At 45.0% G+C, this 25,591-nt stretch overlaps 1 protein-coding gene across 1 annotated transcript; it reads right to left on the bottom strand.

Annotated features, from left to right (window-relative positions):
* LOC146020996 (intelectin-1-like) lies at nucleotides 1-23,905 on the bottom strand. The gene is made up of 8 exons (XM_083154751.1): nucleotides 23,895-23,905; nucleotides 23,751-23,817; nucleotides 17,136-17,279; nucleotides 8,749-8,996; nucleotides 8,311-8,469; nucleotides 5,103-5,223; nucleotides 4,459-4,565; nucleotides 1-580 (listed from the first exon to the last, which is right to left on the bottom strand). The coding sequence occupies exons 1-8, from the start codon at nucleotides 23,895-23,897 to the stop codon at nucleotides 428-430; spliced, it is 1,002 nt and encodes a 333-aa protein (XP_083010877.1). The 5' UTR covers nucleotides 23,898-23,905; the 3' UTR covers nucleotides 1-427.
* Between the last annotated feature and the right edge of the window lie 1,686 nt (nucleotides 23,906-25,591).

The following is a 25,591-nucleotide window of genomic DNA, read 5'->3' as shown; positions in this document are numbered from 1 at the left end:
TTCAAAGTCTTTGCCTTATACATATTATAATTTATTGGTTCACTGCCAACTGCACTTTACAAAGAATGTTTAATCATACATTTAAGGCCAGGCCTAGGGTATTAATCAAAAATCCACGGGGTAAATTTGCTAAGAATGGAGTTCTATTGAAGATAGGAAGTTGCCCATAGCAACCAAAGAGATGCTATATATTTATATTCTAGAAGGTGCTAAATTATAGCTTTAGTAGTAATAACAAAGTAGAATATGATTGGTTGCTATGGGCAACATCCCATCTTCAATAGAATTCCCATCTTAGTAAATGTATCCCTAGGTTTGGAATGGAATTCTAGCTCTGATTTTATTGTAATTCTATAAAAAAAATATAATTTCCTTTCTGTTCTCAAATGTTTCTGTATTTATCCAATATTAAAGTTAGTCAGCGGGATCAGTGGTAGAAGATCAGTACGGCAGCCTCAATCATTTCCTTGCTACTACTCCATGTAGTGTGCGTGCCAACTCCATCCCAGTCAAATGCTGTGAAGTCTCCGCACTGCCTGGGGTCCGCCTCAGGAATGTAGCCACCTCCACCAATGCAGTGCTGTAACATAACACACAGATTCATATTTAGAAAGTTAAAGGTAGAAAAAAAAGTGCTGCACTACCGTCTCGCAGCATTAAGCAGGATCTAAGGGCACCCTGAGTGCTCCTCCTCCACTATTCCATTCAGTAAATACCTGTGAGCAGGGTATGTGTGGTAGCATCTGGGTGGAAAATTTGGTGACTAGGGACGGGATGCTCTAAACCAGAAATCCGGTAAAAAAACCATTATCGGGGTTTTTACTGCATTTCTGTATTCTCTCACCCTCCTCAGCAGTGTCAGCGCTGCGGAATGAATCACCGGCAAAAGCTGGCGATTCCCTGCAGAAGCCTATGGGCTTCTTACCGCTGTGTTGTGAGGGATCAGTCACAGATCCCACCCAGCATGCCCCCCGCCATCCCCGTCGCTCTGCACATGCGCAGATGGACTCCCAGGTCTCAGACCCAGAAGACCAGTGCCGATGCCGCATTGCAAGGGAGCGCAAGAACTGTACTTTGCGTTAATGATCGTATGTGTTACAGCATATGCGATCATTAACAATGCGAAGCCCAGCGGAGGGGGACGAGAAATGTTAAAGCATCCCGCCCCAGATCCTGTATGTGAGGGAAAGAAATCTGTTCTACAGAGGGGCATGTGAAGAAAAAACTGACAGGAAGTAGGGGCAAAAAAATGGTGGACATATAATGGCATGCTGGAGAAAATGTAATGTGTAGGGGTGCTGCATGTGAGGTGGCATGCAAGAGAAAAGCTAGCAGGCAAAACAAGGCAAGCTAGAGAAAAGCTGGTGGGAAGATGGCATGTGAGGAAATAGCTGGGCAGCAGGGCATGTGAGGTAAAAGCTGGGGGGCAGGTGACATGTGAGAGAAAAGCTGGTGGGCAGGTGACATGTGAGGTAAAAGCTGGTGGGCCGGTGACATGTGAGGGAAAAGCTGGTGTCCAGTTGGTGCATGTGAGGTAAAAGCTGGTGTCCAGTTGGTGCATGTGAGGTAAAAGCTGGTGTCCAGTTGGTGCATGTGAGGTAAAAGCTGGTGTCCAGTTGGTGCATGTGAGGTAAAAGCTGGTGTCCAGTTGGTGCATGTGAGGTAAAAGCTGGTGTCCAGTTGGTGCATGTGAGGTAAAAGCTGGTGTCCAGTTGGTGCATGTGAGGTAAAAGCTGGTGTCCAGTTGGTGCATGTGAGGTAAAAGCTGGTGTCCAGTTGGTGCATGTGAGGTAAAAGCTGGTGTCCAGTTGGTGCATGTGAGGTAAAAGCTGGTGTCCAGTTGGTGCATGTGAGGTAAAAGCTGGTGTCCAGTTGGTGCATGTGAGGGAAAAGCTGGGGGGCAGCTGGCATGTGAGGGAAAAGCTGGGGGGCAGCTGGCATGTGAGGGAAAAGCTGGGGGGCAGCTGGCATGTGAGGGAAAAGCTGGGGGGCAGCTGGCATGTGAGGGAAAAGCTGGGGGGCAGCTGGCATGTGAGGGAAAAGCTGGGGGGCAGCTGGCATGTGAGGGAAAAGCTGGGGGGCAGCTGGCATGTGAGGGAAAAGCTGGGGGGCAGCTGGCATGTGAGGGAAAAGCTGGGGGGCAGCTGGCATGTGAGGGAAAAGCTGGGGGGCAGCTGGCATGTGAGGGAAAAGCTGGCGGGCAGGTGGCATGTGAGGGAAAAGCTGGCGGGCAGGTGGCATGTGAGGGAAAAGCTGGCGGGCAGGTGACGTGAGAGAAAAGCTGGTGGCATGTGAGGGAAAAGCTGGCGGGCAGGTGACATGTGAGAGAAAAGCTGGTGGGCAGGTGGCATGTGAGGGAAAAGCTGGTGGGCAGGTGGCATGTGAGGGAAAAGCTGGTGGCATGTGAGGGAAAAGCTGGCGGGCAGGTGACATGTGAGAGAAAAGCTGGCGGGCAGGTGACATGTGAGGGAAAAGCTGGTGGGCAGCTGGCATGTGAGGGAAAAGCTGGTGGGCAGCTGGCATGTGAGGGAAAAGTCACACTGAGGGCCTGATTCTTGTTCACCCGCAAAAACAAATTATTTCTCTAATGGACCAAACCATGCTGCACTGCAGGTGGGGCAGATGTAACATGTGCAGAGAGAGTTACATTTGGGTGGGGTGTGTTGAAACTGATATCTAAATTGCTGTGTAAAAATAATGCAGCCAGTATTTACCCTGCACAGAAACAAAATAACACCCAAATCTAACTCTCTCTGTACATGTTACATCTACCCCACCTGCAGGGCACATGGTTTTGTCCATTAGAGAGAGAGAATTTGCATTTGCGAGTGCACCAAAATGAAGCCCTGAATGTAGAGATGATGTCCACCAACTGGACATCACCACAAGCAACGTTATTAGTAAGGGGTGTCGAGAGATGAGGTTGTGTAGTTAAGGGCCACACTGCACTGCTTTGCCCGAGGGCCCCTAATGCTATTACACATACCTCATACTGGGTGACCCAAAATCATATAAAGGCATCCATTCTCAACTGGCAGGGAAGCCTGGCTACATGCCCACAACACTGCTATTACACTCCACCTGCCACTAGGAATGCTCTTTGATTGCACAAAAATTAGGCCAGATGTATCAAGCTTCGAAAGAGATAAAATGGAGAGTGATAAACAGTTAGCTAATCAGCTCCTACCTGCCATGTCACAGACTGTGTTTGAAAATTGTCAGACAGGAGCTGATTGGTTGGTTGTTTATCACTCTCCATTTTATCACTTTTGAAGCTTGATACATCTGGCCATTTAAAGATCTGGCTCCACACCGGCATCCTCCACCATACACCTCAGAACTGGGCCCTTACGGTTCTATATGCCCCTTTCAGACCGCACATATTAACCGGTATATTGCTGTTTTTTTACCGTTTCAAAACAGTTATATGTGCAGTCTGAAAGATCCAGAGCGAATTTACTGTTTTAGAATAACCGGTATTTAAAAACGGTAAAAAAAGCAGGGTCCTACCCGTTGCAGACCCGTTTTTTTTTTTGCTGTCTGAACGGGTCTGAAACGGTACCCAGGCAGCAGTGAGCACGATTGGTCCCCAGCGCCGTGCATATTTAATGAGCCGGACGCTCATTTCATGTGCGCATGTGTAATGAGCGGCCGGTTCATTAAATATGCACCGCGCTGGCTCAGAGGGGACCAGCTAATGCTCAGTGTACCCTGCCTCAGGTACCGGGGGATGGGTACCTGTGATGTGTGCCCAGAGAAGCAGCGAGGTATGCAGTGTGTGACATTGCACAGCCCTCCTTACAGCAGCCCATACGCCTCCCTCCTGCCCGCCCCGGAAACTGCATTCTCGTTGCACACGATGTTCGCAGGCTGCGCTTCCCAGCTGGAAAACATGAGGAGAGGCTGCCGCGGTTCGTGTGGTTAGTGCTGGGGGACAGACAGCGGAGGAAACATGTGCTGCTGACACCAGGGATGGGAATAGGAGGATGGCCGATATTACTGTGCTGCTTCCCCGATTCTACCTGGCTCGGAGAGACCTTCGGGACTACGGGTGTCTGCTGACCCGCAGAGCTGACACTCAGACCACCGGGAGCCATTCTAGTAGCAGGGGAGCCAGATTATATATATACCCAGGTGTGACATGTATTATATAACGCTGCCTGACTTCTGTAGTAACCTTTATTTACTAACCACTTCCATGTGCCAATGCCAGCTGATGCTGCCTTCACACCGCAAACCTGCTTTAGACCAGGTATTTACATGCAATGTGAAAGGGGTTAAACTTGCTCTGACCCGTTTAAAAAAAAACTTTTAAATACCTGGTCTAAGCAGGTTTTGCGGTGTGAAAGCAGCATAATGTTATATTCACTCATAGGTCTATGTAATGTAAATCCTAACTTACAGTATTCACATGGTTAACTGGGAAAGTATCACAGGTGGTGAATGGCAGCAACTTACATGTTCCGAGTTACAACCATTGGTCACTTTCACTCCGGCACATAACGCCAGCGCTGCTTTCTCAGCGTTAAACACACGGAATTGGATAAAACCAGCAGTGATTTCATCTGCAAAACAGGGTTTAAGGTTTGATTATACAGTGTGAGAAATACAGCTCACTATTATTTATACAACACCATTGTAACATACATAACAGCCACAACACACGGGAGGTTTACTGACAGTTCCAAATAGTAATAAAATATATATATGCTTAATGAAACTCCTTCGGCAAATGCAGGACCACAACAACAATAGTATATAATGGTGATCATACATCTCATCTTTCAGAGGTTCCAAGTCAGGAGTTTCCGTGCCATCAGTGTGTCCATAAAGCGGGTGGGGCCTTGTGTGGAGGGGCGGAGCATCAGGCGGAGGGGAATGGCATCATCATTATGTGCGCGTGCCCAGCACTCCCTGAGCAGCCCTACATGACCTTATGGGGGATGTGATACTGCCCGATTTACCAATATCCATATCTGTGGGCAACAGATCAGGTATATAGTTCCGGCAGGATATATGCACCCCATAAAATGTTTAATAGAAATATATATATGTATTTTTATTTTTTTCAAACAGGATACATTCCATAGACAAACACTTACCTCTTCCCCGTGGTGAGTAGTAATTAGCTGTCTTCTCTGCATCTCCAAAATCATACACAACAGGTGGTGCGGGTCCATTGTTTTTGGGGCAGCTGCCAGTATTGTATATAAGTGGGTATTTCTGAAAGCAGGTAATGAAGGTAGCGTCTTACTCTGGAATGTGTACAGCATTGTTCTAATCACCAGGTGCTTTCTTATCATTTCTTATAACTTGTTGGGGATGCACATAATTCATCAGTGCTGGATTATTCATGGGGCAACAGGGGACCCCACACATCCGGTGCCCCCACACCGGCACTGCTGCGGCAGTGTCGGGTGGGTGGCAGGCAGAGGGGTCAGGCAGCGCGGGGCGGGCAGGGGGTCCCTGCGGCAGATGGGAACTAGTAGCGCTACTAGTTTCCATCAGCTGCAGGGACCCCGTTGCTGACTGCCCATCCGCCGCAGGGACCCCACTGCCTCCCCAGCGCTGCATGGACCCTGCTGCGGTGCTGCACGGATCCCCGCTACCTGGACCCCACGTAATCCGGCCCTGTAATTCATATTATAAGGTCATTTCAATCCCCATCGCCTCGTGTGTACGGGGCTTTACTCTTACTATGCTTAGTAATACTATTATTAATATTGAAAAGTGATATCCACCTCATCCCCAGTGCTAATAATCTTCCTTACCTAGAGCATAACTGGGTGAGAGAAAGGTCTTCACGCTCCTCGTGCTTTCGTATGGGGATCGATGTTTTGCTACTGCACATGTGCATAAGCATTTATGTCAATGTGCTGGCTCCCTTTGTGAATTTTGTATAGTCTCTGGCCAGTTCGCACAGAGCAGTGCGGGAAAGGGGCGTGGTGGGGCCGGCGTGGGTTAGGTCAATGGGAACGATCAGCAATTCCTTGGTCGTCGCCATGAAAACGCTGGGCGTTCCAATGGTGATTCGTCAGTGTAGCGGGTGTTGGGCGGGCAGCAGATGCCATCGGATGTCAGCTGCCTGCCTTGTTCATGTACCAGGGTGCCGCAAATCTGAGTCACCAGAGAGTGACTTAGATTTGCAAGTGCTTTAGAAATCATTTGATGGTCGGCGGCCTTCAAATGATTTCTGCCCCGCACGCAAGCTGCGAATGGATGGGATTGGTATGTAATCCCGACGCCGGAATCCCGACAAGGGTGGGATGTGGATCGCCCCCCCTTGCGGGCTCGCTACGCTCGGCACACTAATTTATTCTCCATCTATGGGTGTCGTGGACACCCACAGAGGGACAAAGTGCCAGGATTTCGGCGGTCGGGATTCCAGTGTCGGGATTTTGACCGCCGGGATTGTGACTGCATCCTGAATGGTGTCTATGCAAAACATCTATTCGCATGCGTGCTGGGATATTCGACTTGTGAGGGTAGGGCGGACGTTCACGCGGGCTGCGTTTAGTTGGCTTGCAAAGGTGCGAAATTTGCAGCTTTGCGAGTCAACCATAATGACCTCCATACTTTCGAATAGGTTATCCCTCAAAGGTCAAAAAATTTGAAAGCCAAATGCAGTAAATTGTTCATAATGTGAGGTCATCACTATGGGCCTTATTCTGATTGGTGCGGTCCGTTCAGACTTTCGGAGGGCGCTTTTTAGCTATCTGCGCATGCGTAGGCAACACAATACGCATGTGCAACACAGCGTCTGTGCACTCGTTCTCACCAATACCGTCTACAAATGTGCACCGAACTCCCTCGGAAAATATTGGCGTAACATGGGCATCATATGGGCGTACACAAGGATACGGTTTCAAAGTGGGCAAAACTGTGCGTAAATCTGGGCGTACACGAACAGTGGTAGGTGTGCATTCGGACCGGACACCGACTGCAAGCAAACCAACACAGCAGAAATCTGCGGAGTCCATAAGAAAGTTTCAGTTCTCGGAGAGCTCTGGTTCATGCGCTAGGCATTCAGATCGCCCAATTAGTACGCCCGCACCTGAAGCACTCTCAGCTGACCACAATACAATCCATTCCTCTACTCATTAGAGATTACACTCTTTTCACAGGTTCAATTGGAAGCATTGCTTCCCGATTGACTCTTGAGGGGTCCGGGATAAAATTCTTTACACCTGAGGCAAATATAGCTAAATAAAATTACATCACTGAGCCTAGATATAATCAATATATTTTTCAGATGCAAATATATGGAAAAGGCTCCTGTGATCTTATCTAAAATACCATTGTCTCTGCAAGGGTATTAGTGACCTGTCTATTAACTAGTTTAAGATATATGTTTTAAACTGTTTAATACTATGACCACTAATTATGAATAAATTCATTATTATTAATTAACAGATATCATAGTACTACTGGTGCGCTCTTATTGGGCCAGATTCTCTAAGCTTCAAAAGTGATAATTTGGAGAGTGATAACCAACCAATCAGCTCCTACTGTACCTCACATTTTTCAAACACAGTCTGTGACATGGCAGGCAGTAGCTGATTGGCTGGCTGTTTATCACTTTTGAAGCTTAGAGAATCTGGCCCATTATCTTTTTGGTAATTTGCATTCTGATTGTTTCTTGTTTCTGTGGGGTTCACAGAAGTCCCCAATTGAGAGCTGCAATTGTTAATTGGAGGGACATATATTGTGTATTTTACCGTTTTATTCTATAGCGGCTGGATTTAAAGTGCGCCCGATTTTTTGGCCACTTCTTTGCATACCCCTGTGTGTCTGGAAACAAATACATCACACAGGTGACCAAGACATACCTGTGGTTTTGCCATCAAGTGCTCAAATTTTATCTGTAGCGTTAAACTTATTTCCATATACAGTACTATGGCTAGATTTTCTAGATGATAGGGTCCCCAAAAGTGGAAAGTAACCTTGTCTAGGATGGGTCCCCTAGAGATCCCCCATCTTACAGTACCCAGAAAGTAGAACATGGTAGTGTTGGATGTCCTAAGGCAGGTCTGGCCAACCTGTGGCTCTCCAGTTGTTGTGGAACTACAAGTTCTAGCATGCCTTGCTATTGTTTTACTATAAGGGAATGCTAAAACTGTAGCAAGGCATGATGGGATTTGTAGTTTTATCACATCTGGACGGCCACAGGTTGGCCTGGCCTGTCCTAAAGAAATCACTTTTTTTTTAAAGAAAGGAGATACTGTATACTGTCTGTATCTACATCTGTCGCTATAGTGTTATATTGATTAGTCTTGTAAAATAAATATATACTTCTGATTCATACTTTACCTTGTACAGATTAAAGAGGTTTCCACCTTCATCAGGCAAAAAGCCATTATCTGTGCGATATCGGAGAATGGCGGAATCCCTCCATTTGGATAGTGGTGTCTTGTTTGGAACATGCCATATCCCCACATCATTAGCCGATATATCGTAATAGCCAGGGTTCTGACCATATAGGAGAAATAATATTAGTAAGTAGCTGTAGGCTGGACAGCACTCTGTAGGCTTACAATAAATTGACAATGAATCAAATTTCATTGTATAACGTTTCAGGCTACAATGCCCTTTATCAAGACAAGCAAAAAGAGAAATAATATTGATACGTAACGTGTGTCAGAGAAACATTTATACCTCCAGATAACAGAGTAACAACCTCACCTACCGCAATAGACGCTGAATGGGATATAACATAGCAGGAATCCTGACCCGAATGGTCCTTCTTACCTTGTAGTCATCACTGGTGGCCCCATCAGGTGACCCAAATGTGTTATAGTTTGCCCAGTTGCCGTCTCCTTCCAGGTTATTTATGTTGTTCCCCTGTTGGCTGGACCAGCGATCTCCAGTAGTGCACTTCCCAAGTAAAAAGTTTTCATGGACGCTGGCCACCAAAGTCCAACCTCCTCCACCGGTGGTCATGTCACAGAAGGTTTCATAAGAAATCCCATCATCAGTGGTAAGAGTGTAGATTCCATCTGTATTAAAAGAACAAAAATATTCAAATAAAGTGAATTGTGTGTGCGGATAGAGACTTTTTTCTTTACAATATATCTATATACTGCCAGAACTTTATAAACTACAGTATACAGTATATACCTATGCAACAAAATAACAGCTCTTTGGTAGAGATGAGCTTGGAGAGAGATCAAGCACCAATCAATCAGCTCCTAATGGACATTTTTAAACACAACCCGAAAAGAATCAATCAGCATGACATAAGTTGATTGGTTAGTACCAAGGTTGTAGCTACCATAGGTGCAGGGAGAGCAGCTGCTATGGGGCCCAGAGGGGAGAGGGGCCACTTTCACATATACATGTGTTCTGTACAAAGGAATAGCTACCATAGGTGCAGCTGCTTTATAGTCCCAGAGCTGCAGCTGTTATGGGACCCTGGGGTAGATTTATTAAGCTTGGTGAAGTGATAAACGGTCTGGTTTTTATCACCGGCCAATCAGCTCTTACCTGTCATTTCTCAAACCAAGCCTGTAGCTTTACAGGTAGCAGCTGATTGGACGGTGATAAAAAACAGACAGTTTATCACTTCACCGAGCTTAATAAATCTACCCCCCCCCCCCCCCCCCCAGAGCTAAGACAGGCCACCTTCCATGTCACAGATGCATGTGTCAAATACATAAACCATCATTGGGTGATACTTAAGGGTCCTCACAAACATTTGCATTGGGTCCTACAGTATATCTAGATATATCCCTTCTCATTAGAATTTAGTATGAAATTATCTGGAGGGCATTAAAATGTGACATAATATGATCTAGGGCACTGTAATGCGACACAAAATGATGTGGAGGCACTAAAGTGTGGCATAATATTGATTAAGGCTCTGTATTGTGGCATAATAGGAACTGGGGATAATGTATGTCATAGTGGGCCAAGTGATAGAGGGTGATAAAGGACCAGCCAATAGGCTCCAGTCATTTTTCAAACTGTCTGTAGCATGACAGAAGATGATTGGCTGTTACTTAATCAACCTCTACTTTATTCACTTGTTAAGGCTTAATACATTTGTCCTAATGTGAATTGGGTACTGTGTTGCATAATGTGCACTGGCAGCCCTACAGTGTAACATTGTATGAATCATACCTTGCTATGGTCCTTAAAATAAACTAAGGCAGAGCTATGGGGCATAACATTAACTAAGGCACTGCTGTGGTCTAGAAAATTAACTAGGGCACTATTATGGGGAACAACATTAACTGCTGTGGAAAGGGGTCTCTTTAGAAGCATTGGGAAAGGGGCCGTGTGTGTGTGTGTTTTCCTTTGGGGACAAATGTGATTGTTTTTTTTTTGGTGTGGACAAATTGAGTTTGTTTATTCAGTTTATGTGTACTGGTGGTGTTCGTTCGTATAGAGTTGCATTACAGATTTGGATTAACAGTAAACTGCTAGTCAGGCACTATTTTTTATATAGAAAATAGTCTACTACAACCATAATGTTGTATCTTGGCATACCTTTCTTTATTTCTTTTTTAAATAAATAATTTTATTGTGTTTTACAGTGGAAAACATCATAACATACAGAGCAGAAAATACATTGTCAGGAACGTATTAACATATAATCAGGTATTTCAAAAAATACGTGAGGAGAAAAATTATTGATGAAATCGAACGGAGAAGCATCATTAAGAGACATTTCAAACTATGTATTATTCCGTTGTCAGCAGTTTGTTACATTCAAAGTCTAATAAAGGTCAGTTTAACTGTTCTATGTTCCAGTGTCTCTTTTTAGACTGTTTCCTAGTTATTATGAATATAAGCAAGGTAGCTGACCCAACGTCAACATTCTGAATAAAAAAATATAGATCTAGACACTTCTCCGTGGACTATTGTAGCATTCCAACAAAGCATTATAACACTTGGGTACTTATGTAGTATCGGGCGGTAGTATCTGGGCGCCCGATTTTGAAATCGGGTCCATCGCATACGACCATATCGCATGCGATGGACCCGATTTTTCCATAGGATTCAATGTTAAAATGGACAGAGTCCATTTTAACATGGAATTCAATGGGAAAAAGGGGTCCTTTTCATACCCCTACTATCCAAGTGGGCATGGAGTTGGATATAAACCTGTGGCGAGCGTAGCGAGCCACCGAGCCCGAAGCGTGGCGAGCCCCGCGAGGGGACGGTATTCTGTGTCCCCTCGCGGGGCTCGCTACGCTTCAGGCTCGGTACAGGTTTATATCCAACTCCATGCCCACTTGGATAGTAGGGGTATGAAAAGGACCCCTTTTTCCCATTGAATTCCATGTTAAAATGGACTCAGTCCATTTTAACATTGAATCCTATGGAAAAAAAAAAATCGGGTCATCGCATGCGATATGGTCGTATGCGATATTGCATCTGATTGTATGCCTTAAGTTAAGGCATACAATCACAAAATCGGGCGCCCAGATACTACATAAGTACCAACACTTGTAATCATAAAACAAGAAAAAGGGGGGGGGGGGGGGGGACAGAACAGAACCACTTACTTCAATACATTTTATATATCTCCTTCTGTGTACCGTGTCAATACAAATGCAATTTTGACCTGAAACAGTCAATTACATCATGCGTAGGTAACAAGACTCCACACATTAGACGGTATATAAAACAGTGTTAAGCTGAAATCTGGTCGGAGAAGGAACCAGGATGTGGATTCAAATACTTTTTTTGTATTCGTCCCTGGTCCTGTTGATCAAGACTAAGAATGTACAACTCCCACTTTTTATAAAAGCGAGGAGCGCCTTTCTCTAGGTCTGCCCTCAAGGCATGTCGTTTGTAAAATAGTGTACTCAAGATGGCTTTCCTTAACTCCATGATGGAAGGGGAACTTCTGTGTATCCAGTGTGTAAGGATTAGCTTTTTGCTAATTGTTAAGATATTGGTCAAGACTGGTAAAGTCTGTGGTTTCTTAGGACCAAGGTCCCACACTTGAAAATATAAAAATAGGCATGCAGCCGGGTGCTTCTGGAGTTTCAGGGCGTAAGTACTATTTATAAAAGTAATCACCTTATCACAAAAGAATCTGATTTTCCTGCACTCCCAGTTATGGTAGTAGGAGGCATTGGATTTTTGGCATATGTAGCAAGATCCAGTGTCACTGAGGACAAAATGTGCCCTCTGCACTGGCGCTATGTATGCCCTATTTAGGAATTTTATGTGAGTCTCCTGTAAAGCAGCCAACTGCAAGTATCTCATGGTAAATGGGAATTTTTTAAAAAGACCAGCCGGCGCAGGGAGATCAGGGATATCCACCTGGTTTGGAGTTTCTGATGTTGAGATTCTTTCCCTGCTGCAATAAGATCCGAGTACAAATATCTAATCAGGTATCAGTTTAAGTGGGGAATGTAGGAGGGCAGCTTGGGAGTATGGGTGGAATAGCTGTTTTTCAAGGGAGGGGAGGTATATTCTGATCTGATTGTAAACCAGTCTATGATATATCTAAAGTGCGCTGCTTGAGAGAATGCTTGTATGTCAGGCATGCCAAATCCCCCATCAGTCTTATTGAGTTTTAGTCAGTTGTATGGTATACGGGCCTTTTTCCCCGCCCAGGTAAATTTAAGAAATAGTGACCTAAATCTTTGTAAATCTATATTGTGGAGCTGCAGTGGCAACATCTGCAAGAGGTAGGATAATTTAGGGAAGGCTATAGCCTTAATCACTGCCACTCTGCCCACCAAAGACAAGTCCATCCATCCAGTCAACAGCTTATCAATCGATGTATAGGAAGGGGGAATATTTGCATTGTAGAGGTCATTTAGTTTTTTAGGAATCAAGACTCCCAGATATGTAAGTGTGTGTGAACAGACAGTAAACTGCGAAGTGAAAGAGGATGAATTGAAATATATAGAGGAGGCAGACAGGGGCAGTAGGCAGGATTTATCATAGTTTACCCGAAAACCTGAAAAATGTGAGAAGTGCAGCAAAATCTGTTGTATGGCAGGGATCGAGACGTGAGGATTAGATATAAATAAAAAGTATATAGTCTGCAAATAAGCTTAATTTGACCTCGGAGGTGTTCACTCCTATTCCAGTAAAGACCTGCGAGGCTCTCAAGGTTATCACCAGGGGTTCTACTGCTAGAGCGAACAGCAGAGGTGACAAAGGGCACCTCTGTCTAGTTCCTCTGAACAGTGATTTTGGGCTGGACAAATAATTATTCATCAGGATTTGGGATGATGATATAGTAGTTTAATGGTACGGATGAAGTCCACCGGGAGCCCAAACCTCTCAATAGTGTAAAATAGGTGATCCCATGTGACCAGATCAAAAGCCTTCTCGGCATCTAGTGAAAGTAGTGCTTAAGGCCCAGGACTCCCAGTAGACTCCACCCATTGCATAACCGTCAAGGCCTTACATACATTAAGGACGGAATGGCGTCCCAAACGAAGCCCGTTTGGTCAGAGTGAACCAGGGAGGGAAGTTTAAATTTAAGTCTGTCTGCCAGGATTTTAGTGAAGATCTTGTAATCTGTATTTAAGAGGGAGATAGGTCGGTAGGAGCCAGGGAGGAGAGGGTCTCTACCAGGTTTGTGGATAATTTTAAGAATGGCCAAATTAAAATGTAACGGGGGAGAGGTGCCTTGTAGTATTGAGTTAGAGGGCAGACAGGGGTTTAGTTAGTTTGGGAGCAAGAAGTTTACACTATTCATTTGAGAGGCCATCCGGGCCTGGGGGATTTGCCTAATTTAAGTGACTTTATCGTGGCCAAGACCTCCTCCTCAGTTATGGGCGTCAGCAGAGAACTTGAGGAGTCTGCGTCTAGTGTGGGATGGGAGAGGGACTCCCAGAAGGTCTCCCTTTGCTGATCATTGTTAAGGGGTGGGGAGTAGAGTGCCTCGTAGAAGTTACAGAGCGTGTCAGTAATCTGTGGCCCAATATGGATCACTGTGCCGTCTGCCCTCTGGAGGCCACGCAACAAATTAGTTAGCAGTCGACTAGACCTATTCCCAGATTTGTGAAATCTGGCCTGTCACAAAAAATATGATTTTAGATTCTAGTTGTGATAATAAAGCATCAAAAAGGTTTTTTTGCTCATTATATTTAGCTTTATTGGCCAATGTGGGGGAATTTTGGAATGCCTAATATGCCTCAGTCAGTCCAGCCTGGGCCTCAAGATTTAATCTCTGGGAGTCTTTTTTATGTTTTGAGGTATAAGAGATAATATTACCCCGTAGTACTGGTTTGGACGCCTGCCAGAATAAAAGTGGGGATTCATTCTCTGTCTGGAGATTGTTATGCTTATAGTCCATCCAGGCCGCTTCCAGCATATTACGAAAGGATTGAGTGTCTGTCAGCTGGGATGGGAATCTCCACTGTCGAATCTGACCTTTATATACAAATGTCGCCAAAGCCACCCAACTTACCCCATGATCTGACAAAGTAATGGGTTCCAGTGCAGTTTCCATGACCTTAGGGAACAACGAAGAGGACATAAGAACGTAATCAATTCTAGAGAGGGAGCCATGTGTATTCCCTCTCGATGGGGTGGCATGCCCTCCACACGTCTATTAAATGTAGCTGGTTAAGGAGGTATTTAATACCATACTTTGGGTTGGAACGCCTAGTGGAAGTCGTGTCATTTCGGTCTAGGATAGTAGATGCCGTAAGTTTAACGTCACCTGCCAAAACTATATTTTGATGAGCGTAAGCGAGTCATTTAGTGGCTATGGTTATGAAAAACTGACTTTATTGGCATTTGACGCATACGCCAGGATATATCGGGTCTTATGGATAGTTATATCGACTATACAGAAACGTCCCTCGGGGTCAGTTTGAAGAGAGTGGGTCGTGACGGGGATGTGTCTTCTAATCAGTGTAACCACCCCTCTAGCCTTTGAATTATATGGGGCAGATGATAAGACCGACCATCCCAAAGTATTTAATTTTAGGATTTCTGCGGGAACCAAATGGGCCTCCTGTATAAATGCGATGTCTAAGCCTAACTTAAATAAATATAGAAGTATTTTTTTACACTTATCAGGGGAATGAAAACCCCCCCCACACTGCTTCCCGCCTCTGTGTCCGGTGTCAAGACTCAGAGATCAGGTAAAACTTTTCAGGGGGAGCAGCCTGTGGGGTCCTGTTATTATATACAGGGGGAGCAGCCTGGAGGTGCATATATAATAATGTAATGGGGGGGGGGCTGTTCCTGATCACGTTTCTCTGCTGTGCTGCTAGATTCTTAAAGATATACTAACTCATCTATCCAATGCACATAAACTATCTTTATAGATAATACACAAATATTAAAAATGAGCTGCAAAAACGTGTATCTGTGGGCAAAACACAAAGATATCTGCACAAGAACCAACCAAAAATGAGTACTGGTTTACTCACCACGCTTCGGGATGGCGTTGATAGTGGGGGTGGCATTAACAATGGGGGTGCATTATCACCCATCAGGGTGGCTGTACAATTAAAAATCAGGTCTGGGGGTGCATTTAACATACTAATCACCCATCAGGGTGACTGTGCCCAAAAAAAAAAAAAAAAAAAAAAGGGGGTACTTGTGTATTATCACGGCGCCCCCGATATTGATCGCACTATTTTTTGATCGCGTCGCATGCCATACACCCGATTCAATGCGATTTTATACGATGAAAAATTGTATAAGCACCCTAATGGGTGCTTACAATGTTAAATGCACCCCCACGCCACCCCCCACTATAGACGTGAACTCGAAGCGTGGCGAGCGCAGCGAGACCGGCGGTACGCGTCCTCCGACCTTTTCATACCCCCACTATCCACGTTGGCGTGGAGTTGACTTTACAAAGTGTGGCGAGCCCCGCATAACTTCACAGGTATACACGTCCGCTCGCCACGCTTCGGGCTCGGTGGCTCGCCACACTTTAAAAGATAAACTCCACGCCGACGTGGATAGTGGGGGTATGAAAAGGTCAGAGGACGCGTCGCTCCCCACGCTTCGGGTTCACGGTTATAGTGGGGGGGGTGGATTTAACATTGTAAGCACCCATTAGGGTGCTTATAGAAGTTATAATCGCATCCCATTGCATTGTATGCCATATACAATGGCATACAATTTTTTAATTGTATAACATTGGTGAACATCGTGCAATATCGCATCGCATGCCAAATTGTCTGCAATGCGATGGGCGCCGTGATGCTAGACAAGTACCAAAATCGGGTCTGATCGCATCGCATGCGATGCGACCCGATATGATAGACCCGATGCCATAAGATAAGTCGGTGGCGCCGTGCTAGGAAACAAGTACCCAAAAATGTTATTGTACAGTAGGTGGTGTTTCTGCACAGAAACATATAAAATACAATTACAGATTTGGATACACACACAAAAAAAGTGTATTAGAATATGATGGGCGCTCTTTAGTTGCTGAATGTGGTGGAACAGAGACAATGAATCGCTCATTTGCTGTGGGATGATCTGCATCTAGCATAGGGTTGGTGCAAGTTTCAATGGTGTAACTGATGGTAAAGACACACAAAGCAAGATTGCAGCACCTGTAGACACTGAAGGTGGGTGTCTCAGTCGTTGCAAAAATGTTCCCTCCTTTAGCACCAGCATAAGCATAACTACATAGATGGGCCCGACTAAAGGATCCAGGTGCCCTAGGCTAATACACATGTAGCTCCCCTTGTAATGCTGCCAAACACACGTGTATGGGCGCTCAGGGACTCACCAGTCATACTGCCCATGTGTAGGTAATGAAGGTTATACAACTGGCATGTATGATCTAAAGCTTGTGGTGTGTGAAGGAGACTTTGGCTTTAGGCTGCCCAGCTGGCGCTGTAGCACAAAGTACATAAAGTAATGGTTCCATCAGTCACCTTAAGAACTTTAACCATCACAGTACATCAGGACGGGTGATAGCTGGCAAGCATGGAATAAATTAGTGCATTAATTGTATTCCTTAGCGGTCACCTGCAACACCCCCCTTCCCCCCCCCAACCCCCCCCCCCCCCACCCCCCTCAGTCCTGGCGCCCTATTTATTGGTTATTCAGGCCCGGTTTGCAGATACATTTGAAGCAAAAGATTCAAGGAAGGCTGTGATTGTACCTTTGAGGAGGAAGTATCCCACCCCCTTCATCATACCCCGGTTTTCCCTCTCAATCTGCCCCTGCACATTACTCACCTTTGGCACCATAGTGAGCCTGCTTAATTTCTTTGCAGCTCCGATACTTATTAATGTTGGAGTTGCTGAAACAATCAGAATCCTCATTCCAGCAGGCCAGTAGATTGAGGATGCTCAGCTTCTTCTCATGAAGGGCGGGGTTATCTAATAATATATAATAAATGTTAGATGTTACAGAAAGTTGGGGAGCAAGGCTCCGGCCTTCATGACTGGTTGTAAAAGACTGAAATCACATATAAAAGGACCAGGATGTACTTCTAAAGGGATTCCCAACAGTATGTGGATATATGGCCCTACACATGAATCATTCTTTTTCATTAAGATTAAATATTTCCTAAAACCCCTAAAAACTGAACATTTCCTACAACAGTCTGTACTACTCCCTTCAGAGAATAGATATTTTGTGGGTACCATTTAATGAAGCGGCCAGTTGAGGACCTGTGAAGCATCTATTTCTCAAACAAACGACTAATGTACTTGTATTATTGCTCAGTTGTTCACCGGGGCCTCCCACTTCTCTTTCTGCTCTGGTTAGAGCCTGTTTGTGCTGTTCACTGAAGGGAGTAGTACACACTGTTGTAGCAAAGGTTTAGTTTCTTGGCAATTTCTCGCATGGAATAGCCTTCATTTCTAAGAACAAGAATAGCCTTTTGAATTTCACGAGAGTTCTCCTTTTCTGGACATTTTGAGAGTATAATCCAACCCACAAATGTGGTACTCAACTAGCTTAAAGGAATAACAAGCAAACCCATTTTCAGCTATGCTAAGATAATTGCACAAGGGTTTTCTAATCATCCATTGGTCTTCTAAGTTCTAACACAATTAGCAAACACAATGAACCATTAGAACACTGGAGTGATGGTTTCTAGAAATGTGCCTCTATTCACCTATATAGATATTCCTTTAAAAGTCAGACATTTGCAGCTAGTATAGTCATTGTATAGAGTGTATTTCTATTTAATTCAATGTTAACTTCATTGAAAAAAAAAAGTGCTTTTCTTTAAAAAACAAGTGACCGCAAACTTTTGAACGGTAGTGTAAGCCAGTGGTGTCAAACTCATGGCCCTCCAGCTGTTGTGGAACTACACATCCCAGCATGCCCTGCCACAGTTTTAGCAATCCATTATTCATCCTGGGGCTAGGTCCATAGGAATGACCATGATCACTGCAGGCTAGAGTACTGTTTGAGCTGTTGACAAATCTGTATTTTCCACAAAAGAACAGATCATGAGACTCTACATGAACCCCACACTAACTTTTGAGGTATTGTTTTGCCCCTGTAGGACCGCAACTCATTGATAACTTTATACCAATCTTTTGGGGAATGAATTGGCAAATCTGGGATTACAACATTCTGGATTTTCAGGATCTCCTGACCCGGGCATCAGCAGAATGGGGAATTACCCCAATAGCTGTTTGATGTATGGGCCCTATTATCTTGAACCTCTCATACTTCATTTGGGGGTTGAGTCTTTATCTTAGCAGCTCCAATTCTTTGGAACTCGCTTCCTTAAGCAGTAAACTCCAGACACCTTCAAGTACAGGCTCAAGACTTATCTTTTTAAATCAGGTATTTCATTAGTGACACAGTAGTTTGAAACAGATTACTCTTTTCTGTAGCCTATCAATACTTTAGCCATACTTGCGTGCTCTCCCGGAATGGCCAAGAGGCTCCCGAAAAACAGGGATAAAATTGGAGAGAAAGAAAAGCATACTTACCTACCCACCCGGAATTGCTGGGAGGCTCAAAAATCAGGTCAGCCTACTGGTCCCCTGGGAAGGTGTGCAAGTCCCCTGCAATCCCGCCAGCCTCCCAAATCCCCCCTCGGCAGGGGGTCCACAGGGACTTGATGCTGCGAATCACATCATTGTGGCCCCGCCCCCACTGTGCAATGCCTGCACCCACGTTTCACAGCGGGGGCATGGCCACACCCCTAAACAAGGCTCAGTTTGAGCACTGCCTCCTGTCCCCCCCCTTTCACACAAAAGTGTAGCTACGGTGGAGCTCAAGCTCCAGGTGATGTCACCTCGCATTGCGCCATGAAAGGGCTCACCCCCCACACCGCAGATCGGATCTGTGTTACCGATCTGTAGTGCTGCGCTCCTGGTCCCCTCTGACCTGTCCAACTGACTGCTGCGGTGCCAACGCCGCCGTACAGCAATACCTTTGTGCTGCCATGTAGCGCTGACACAGGCTATAGCCGGGCTCGGTAGCAGCACGTTATCACAGTGCGGTATGTGTGTGCCTGTGTACAGCAGCACCCGCCTCCTCCCTCTCTTCCTCCGAGTCGGACAGCAGTGTGAGTGGAGGAGGGGACGCTGCTCCTGCACATAATACACATGGCGGCCGACGGGAGCTGATAACAATAAGCCTGCCTCCTGCTCACCTTGATCTGTGCGGTACTTGCGGAAAACGGCTCCGTGCAAACGCTGTGACATTCCCCGCCGGTGAACAAGACACCCGGAATATTATCACGCATCAGACAGCTGGTCAATGAGGCGCAGGGTGCTGTAGCCCACAGGGTCACCTGGAGGAGATTGAAAGCTGGGCCACTACAAAAAACAGTGTTGGTACTTGTAGGACTAAGACCACCCCAGGAGCACTGCTGGCAGACATGGGGCACCTGGCTGTGTGGGTGCTGGGTGTCCTCCTGGGTGGGGGGGTTGCACGCCTCCTACTCTTCCAAACTCAACATTCCCAAACTCCTGCTTGTGTCAGTCTACCTCTTTTCTTATATCACAAATGAGTTCCTTTGAAGTACCCCAGTTTAAACGGTTGTATCCTGTCCCGCAGTATAACTGGACAATAGCTAGTTTGCATTTGCTAAACATATACAGTCTGTGCTAACTAGTATATGCTTAAATACCCTTTTGTCTTATTGTTCTGTTCAGGGCCGGCGCTACCCACTCAGCAGAGGATGCAAAGCAGGTAGGCGCCGTCCCTGCTGTGCATCCTCTGCTGTCCTCCGTGCCTGCCGGCTGCTGCTGCGCCTGTCACACTTCACCACAGGCAGCAGCGCCGGAGGCACAGCGATCCCTCCTTGCTCATTATCAGCTGGTCATCGGCAGGGTCCGAAAGGGGGCGGAGCTACTGGCGGAGGGGGCGTGGCTACAAGGGAGCAAGGCTGACTGAAGACACCAGGAAACAGGAGAGGATGAGCTGCCAGTTCCACCATTGTAAAGTGTGAGTGTACTAATGTCGGTAACTGATGTGGGCACTTGTGTAGGCAGCACTACTAATGTCGGCAACTGGTGAGGGCATATGTGTAGGCAGCGCTACTAATGTCGGCAACTGGTGTCGGCACATGTGTAGGCAGCGCTACTAATGTCGGCAACTGGTGTGGGCACGTGTATAGGCAGCGCTACTAACGTCGGCAACTAGTGTGGGCACGTGTATAGGCAGCGCTACTAATGTCGGCAACTGGTGTGGGCATGTGTATAGGCAGCGCTGCTAATGTCAGCAACTGGTGTGGGCACGTGTGTAGGCAGCGGTACTACTGTCGGCAACTGGTGTGGGCACGTGTAGAGGCAGCACTACTAATGTCGGCAACTGGTGTGGGCACGTGTAGAGGCAGCGCTACTAATGTCGGCAACTGGTGTGGGCATATGGTTACACAGTGCTACTACTGTCGGCAACTGATGTGGGCACTACTTGTAAGCAGAGCAACTACTTTTCGCAACTGGTGTGGGTGTTATGAATAAGCAACGCTACAAATGTGGGCATATGCAGGAGTACTCGGGGCATTATGTGTAGCATAATGTGTGTCAATGTCATATGGGCATTATAGTGCATGGCATATTATGTAAGGGGAATTACAGTGTGTGGCATAATGTGTAATGGGCATTATGGTGTTCTGCATACTGTGCAAGGGGCATCATGATGTGTGGCATTACGAATAATGTGCATTACTGTGTGTGGTTACTATAATGTGTTATGGGCTTTGAGGTGTGAAGCATAATGTGTTATGGGGATTATGGTGTTATTGGTACTTTTATGTGACCACGCCGGCGCGCACTGTCCCTATTTTTTCACACATGGCACCAAAATGGCTAGTTACGGCACGTGAATAAGATAGTGCTACTGTGTAGTGTAAATTGGAGTGGGAGCATTATTGTGTGGCCACACCCCTCCCTTTGTAAAGTTTGGGTGGGTGCAAGTTTATAGTTTGCAGGAGGGCGCCGAACCCCCTAGCACCGGCCCTGGTTCTGTTATTTGCATCCTGGGGTGTGAAGTACATTACTTTGTTTATACTTGGTTAATAAGGATGTATGGAACTGGGGGAATCAACATATCTCTATCTGCTAATTAGCATGCCTTAGATATATTTTGTCTCCTAAATTAATTAAATTGCATTTGATATGTTACAAAGTGGTCATTCATATTATTTAGTAAAACACAAGCTATACTACAATGTCTAAACATTAAACTCTGATATCCTAATTATTAAGCTATTCCTACTTTTATATATACACACACATACATAATATATACTATGGTTAAAGTCACATTACATTAAAGATGGTATAAAACAATATCTATATTTCTATGCAAGCCACTTGCCTATATGGCAACACCTGCTGTGCCGAAATCACAGGCGAGGTCAGATCCCTCACCCAAAATATCATGTGAAGGTAGCCCATATGACATTAGATGTGGCTGTTGCTGGAAAAGTAGGGACTGCATTGTTACATTTTGGGGATACTTAGGGGTAAATTTGCACAGATGTGAGTCAATTCTCAAGATGGGATACAATCTATTATCTTCAATAGATCCTCCCATCTTCAATAGAACTCCAATTTTAGGAAATTTACCCCTTATTTATTAATTTACAGTCTCTTATATAGCGCATACATATTCCGCAGCGCTTCACAGAGTATAGTTATTAGCAAAAACACATAACAAATTACAGCACAAGACCGTTTAGAACAAGTACATGGTTAATACGGATAGTTGCATCAGGGGACAGGACACTGAAGCAATCATCAGGGTGGCAGAGGTTTATATATTCTAAGAAAGGCACATGAGGAGAGAGGGCCCTGCTCGTGAGAGCTTACATTCTAAAAAGGGAGGGTTAGACACAATGTTCCCTCTAATTTTACGAAAGCTGTGTGCGGCTAAAGATTTTGGCTGTGCAACTTTGGAATGAAATTTACATTTTTGTGCGTCACATATATAACTGGAAAATTACGTTCAGCATTTGTGTTAACTTTACTTCAAAGTGATATTAAACATTTAAACATTCAAAATACAGTACACAATGTAGTTAATGGGTGAAACACACATTAATTGAGTCCACAACTGCAAAAAGGGACCACTGCTGCTTTGTGCGCTCAGTTGTAATGTCTGTGCGCATGCTCGTCAAGGTGTGTGCGCGCGCACAGCTTAGAGGGAACACTGGTTAGACAGACAGGGGTGACACAGAAGGGAAAGAGGTGAGCATAAACAGTAGGTTAGGATGAGAGATGGTTGGGTTTTATGCAGGAGGGTGGAAAGAGGTCAGCTTAGTCCTTGATATTTTAAGTCTGAAAATGAGCTGGGTCATCCAAGAGTAGACAGCAGAGAGACAGTTGGAGATATGAGTGAGGATAGAGGGGGAGCGGTCAGGAAAGGAGCGGTAGATTTCAGTGTTATCAGCATAGATGTGATCGTGGAAGTCGAGTGAGCAAATAAGCTCACCCAGAGAGGACATGTAGAGATAGAGAAGAGGGCCAAGAATAAAATTTTGGGGGACACCTAAAATCAATGGAAGAGCAGGACAGGTGAAGTCATTAGAGGTACAGCTGGGCATTTTCAAAACTGACAGTGCAAATACAATAATTAACAGGGATAGTAAAAGTTGTTTGCAGATGTAAAAATGATGATGTTATGGTTGAGTAGCCAGATTAAGCAGCCAGAGGTAGTATGTCGTGAGAATAAATTGAACTCACTCAAAAGCAGTCTTTGGTTTTCTCAGTTGTTGCTTCTGTCCCACTTCAGTGTAACGCCACAGTTATATTTTGATTATGCCGCACTTTAAAATGATGCACTCAAAACTATTATGCACACAGCTAAACCATGCACACAGCCTATGTAATGATCTTTAAATGCATCTGCACTCATTAATTGGACTCGCCCCACCCAATCCCAACCCCCCCCCCCTACTACAATGAATGGTAATAAAAGTTGCCTACATAAACATCCATGTATTCCAAGATAGCATGTGTCATTAAGAGTTATAAGATATTCCTCCCTTCACATAGGCAACAGAGATTTGCTTTTTAACTTGCAAAATTAAGTTTGTCAATAACACATTTCTGATATCTAAAGCAGTGTGCAGAATGATCAATTACCAAAGCATTTAAATACATCCAGCACCTGAGGTGTAATCATCTGCAGCCCAGCCAGACCAAGTATGTAGAATGCTGGTTACCTATGACAATATCAAATCAATCTAGGACAGAGGGTAGAATCATCTGCAGCCCAGCCAGACCAAGTATGTAGAACCCCTTAATATTTGCTGGTAGCAAGATGAGAACGTTACAATTTAGGGATCAATACAATGTAGAAACATCTTCATATCTGACAGAATAACAGATTATGCGCTATAGATGTAAATATTAATAGAATTGACTTACCACATGAGTCCCGAGCAGTGACTAGGCCGGCCAGCATGGCCACCAGCAGAATGTACACGGACACCTCCTATAGCAGAACATTTATTAATACATGTATAATACAGATATAAGTGTTCTATCACTCAGCAGTAAGTAGACTCTTACCATTCCTTTACTCGCTGTCCTGGGGAATGATGCTGTGGAATCACATTCCCTTTTATGCTGTAGCGTAGAACCGCCCACATTCCTCTTCCAAATGTCCAAATCTCTGGCCACACATCAGACCAACTTTCCTCCAACCATCCAACTAGTTGGTTGGATGGAATAAAAACCTGGTACTGGATGGGAGCAAATGTAATTTGTAATTAAGTAATTTGTTTCCAAAATCTGAAAATGGACAACAATTGTCACTCAGACAATGTCCTGTAGTTGGACCTATTTGATTTAAACAATTTCCCTGAATGTTTTTGTCCATTCTCCTGAGTTTGTGAGCAAATAGCTTATTGGCATTTGCTTCCATACAGTACCAGATTTTCAGTCCTAACAACCAACTAGTTGGATGGTTGGAGGAAAGTTGGTCTGATGTGTGGCCAGCATTAGGTTGGTAAATAATGGGCATATATCAGTTAGTACATTATCCATTCATCTCATGGGGAAATCCTGTTCGCTAATCCGGTGTTGCTTTTGAGCAAGTAGGCAAAGCACTCTCTTTATATTGTAATTTTTATTGTAATAAATGGCGCAAGTAACGATATGTGAAACTATTAACACTTAGGGACCCAGAAATTAGGCAGATTGATCAGTTTCTTGGTTTTAGTGAAGGGGTTAATTCCCTCCGGGAGTTGAGTTAATACTTAACCTTTAATAATGAATAAAAAAAAAAAAAAAAAAGTTTAAAACACATAAACACATATATATTTCTTAGACACACAGACAGATAGATATATACATACGGGAAGCGGTCATCTATTAGAATGAACTTAGGTCTACAGTCATTAGGTCGACCCCACTAGGTCGACTGGCAGGAAGGTCGACCTGACTTAAGGTCGACAAGGGCCAAGGTCGACATGACTTAAGGTCGAATTTGCATAAAGGTCGACGTGAGGAAGGTCGACTGGTCATAATGTCGACATGGGTTTTTCACTGTTTTTTGAGCCGACATGTGCCGACAGCCGGTATTTCATGCCCTACCATCCTCTAGGGCGTGGAGGAGGTTATAAAAGCTGTGGCGAGCGAAGCGAGCCACCGTGCCCAAAGCATTGCGAGCGAAGCGAGGGGCCGATTCTCATTGCCAACTGTGTCCATGTCGACTGTGTCGACATTCGGGTAAAAAAACAGTGAAAAACCCATGTCGACCTTATGACCAGTCGCCCTTCCTCATGTTGACCTTTATGCAAATTCGACCTTAAGTCATGTCGACCTTGGCCCATGTTGACCTTAAGTCAGGTCGACCTTCCAGCCAGTCGACCTAGTGGGGTCGACCTAATGACTGTAGACCTATGTGTGGTCTGACAGATGTACCGATTCCATACATACAGTATAATGTGTTCCTAATTCAGAAAGTATTTGAGTCTACTATACCCAGGTGAAAAAGCCCTGTATTATACAGGCTACGTGACCTCATTATGGGGGAATTTACTAAGATGTGTATTCTACTTCACATGTGATGTTGCTATGGGCAACCAATCCGATCCTGTCAACTATAGCAGGGATGGGGAACCTTCGGCCCTCCGGCTGTTGTTGAACTACATATATCAGCATGCCCTGCAACAGTTGTAGCATGGCCACATAGCAAACCTGTAACAAGGCATGCTTAGATGTGTAGTCCCACAACAGCTGGAGGGCCGAAGGTTCCCCATCCC

The sequence above is a fragment of the Crinia signifera genome, chromosome 7 (assembly GCF_055691185.1).
Source record: "Crinia signifera chromosome 7, ASM5569118v1, whole genome shotgun sequence".
Taxonomy (NCBI): Eukaryota; Metazoa; Chordata; class Amphibia; order Anura; family Myobatrachidae; genus Crinia; species Crinia signifera.
This window is presented reverse-complemented; position numbering and strand designations above follow the sequence as displayed.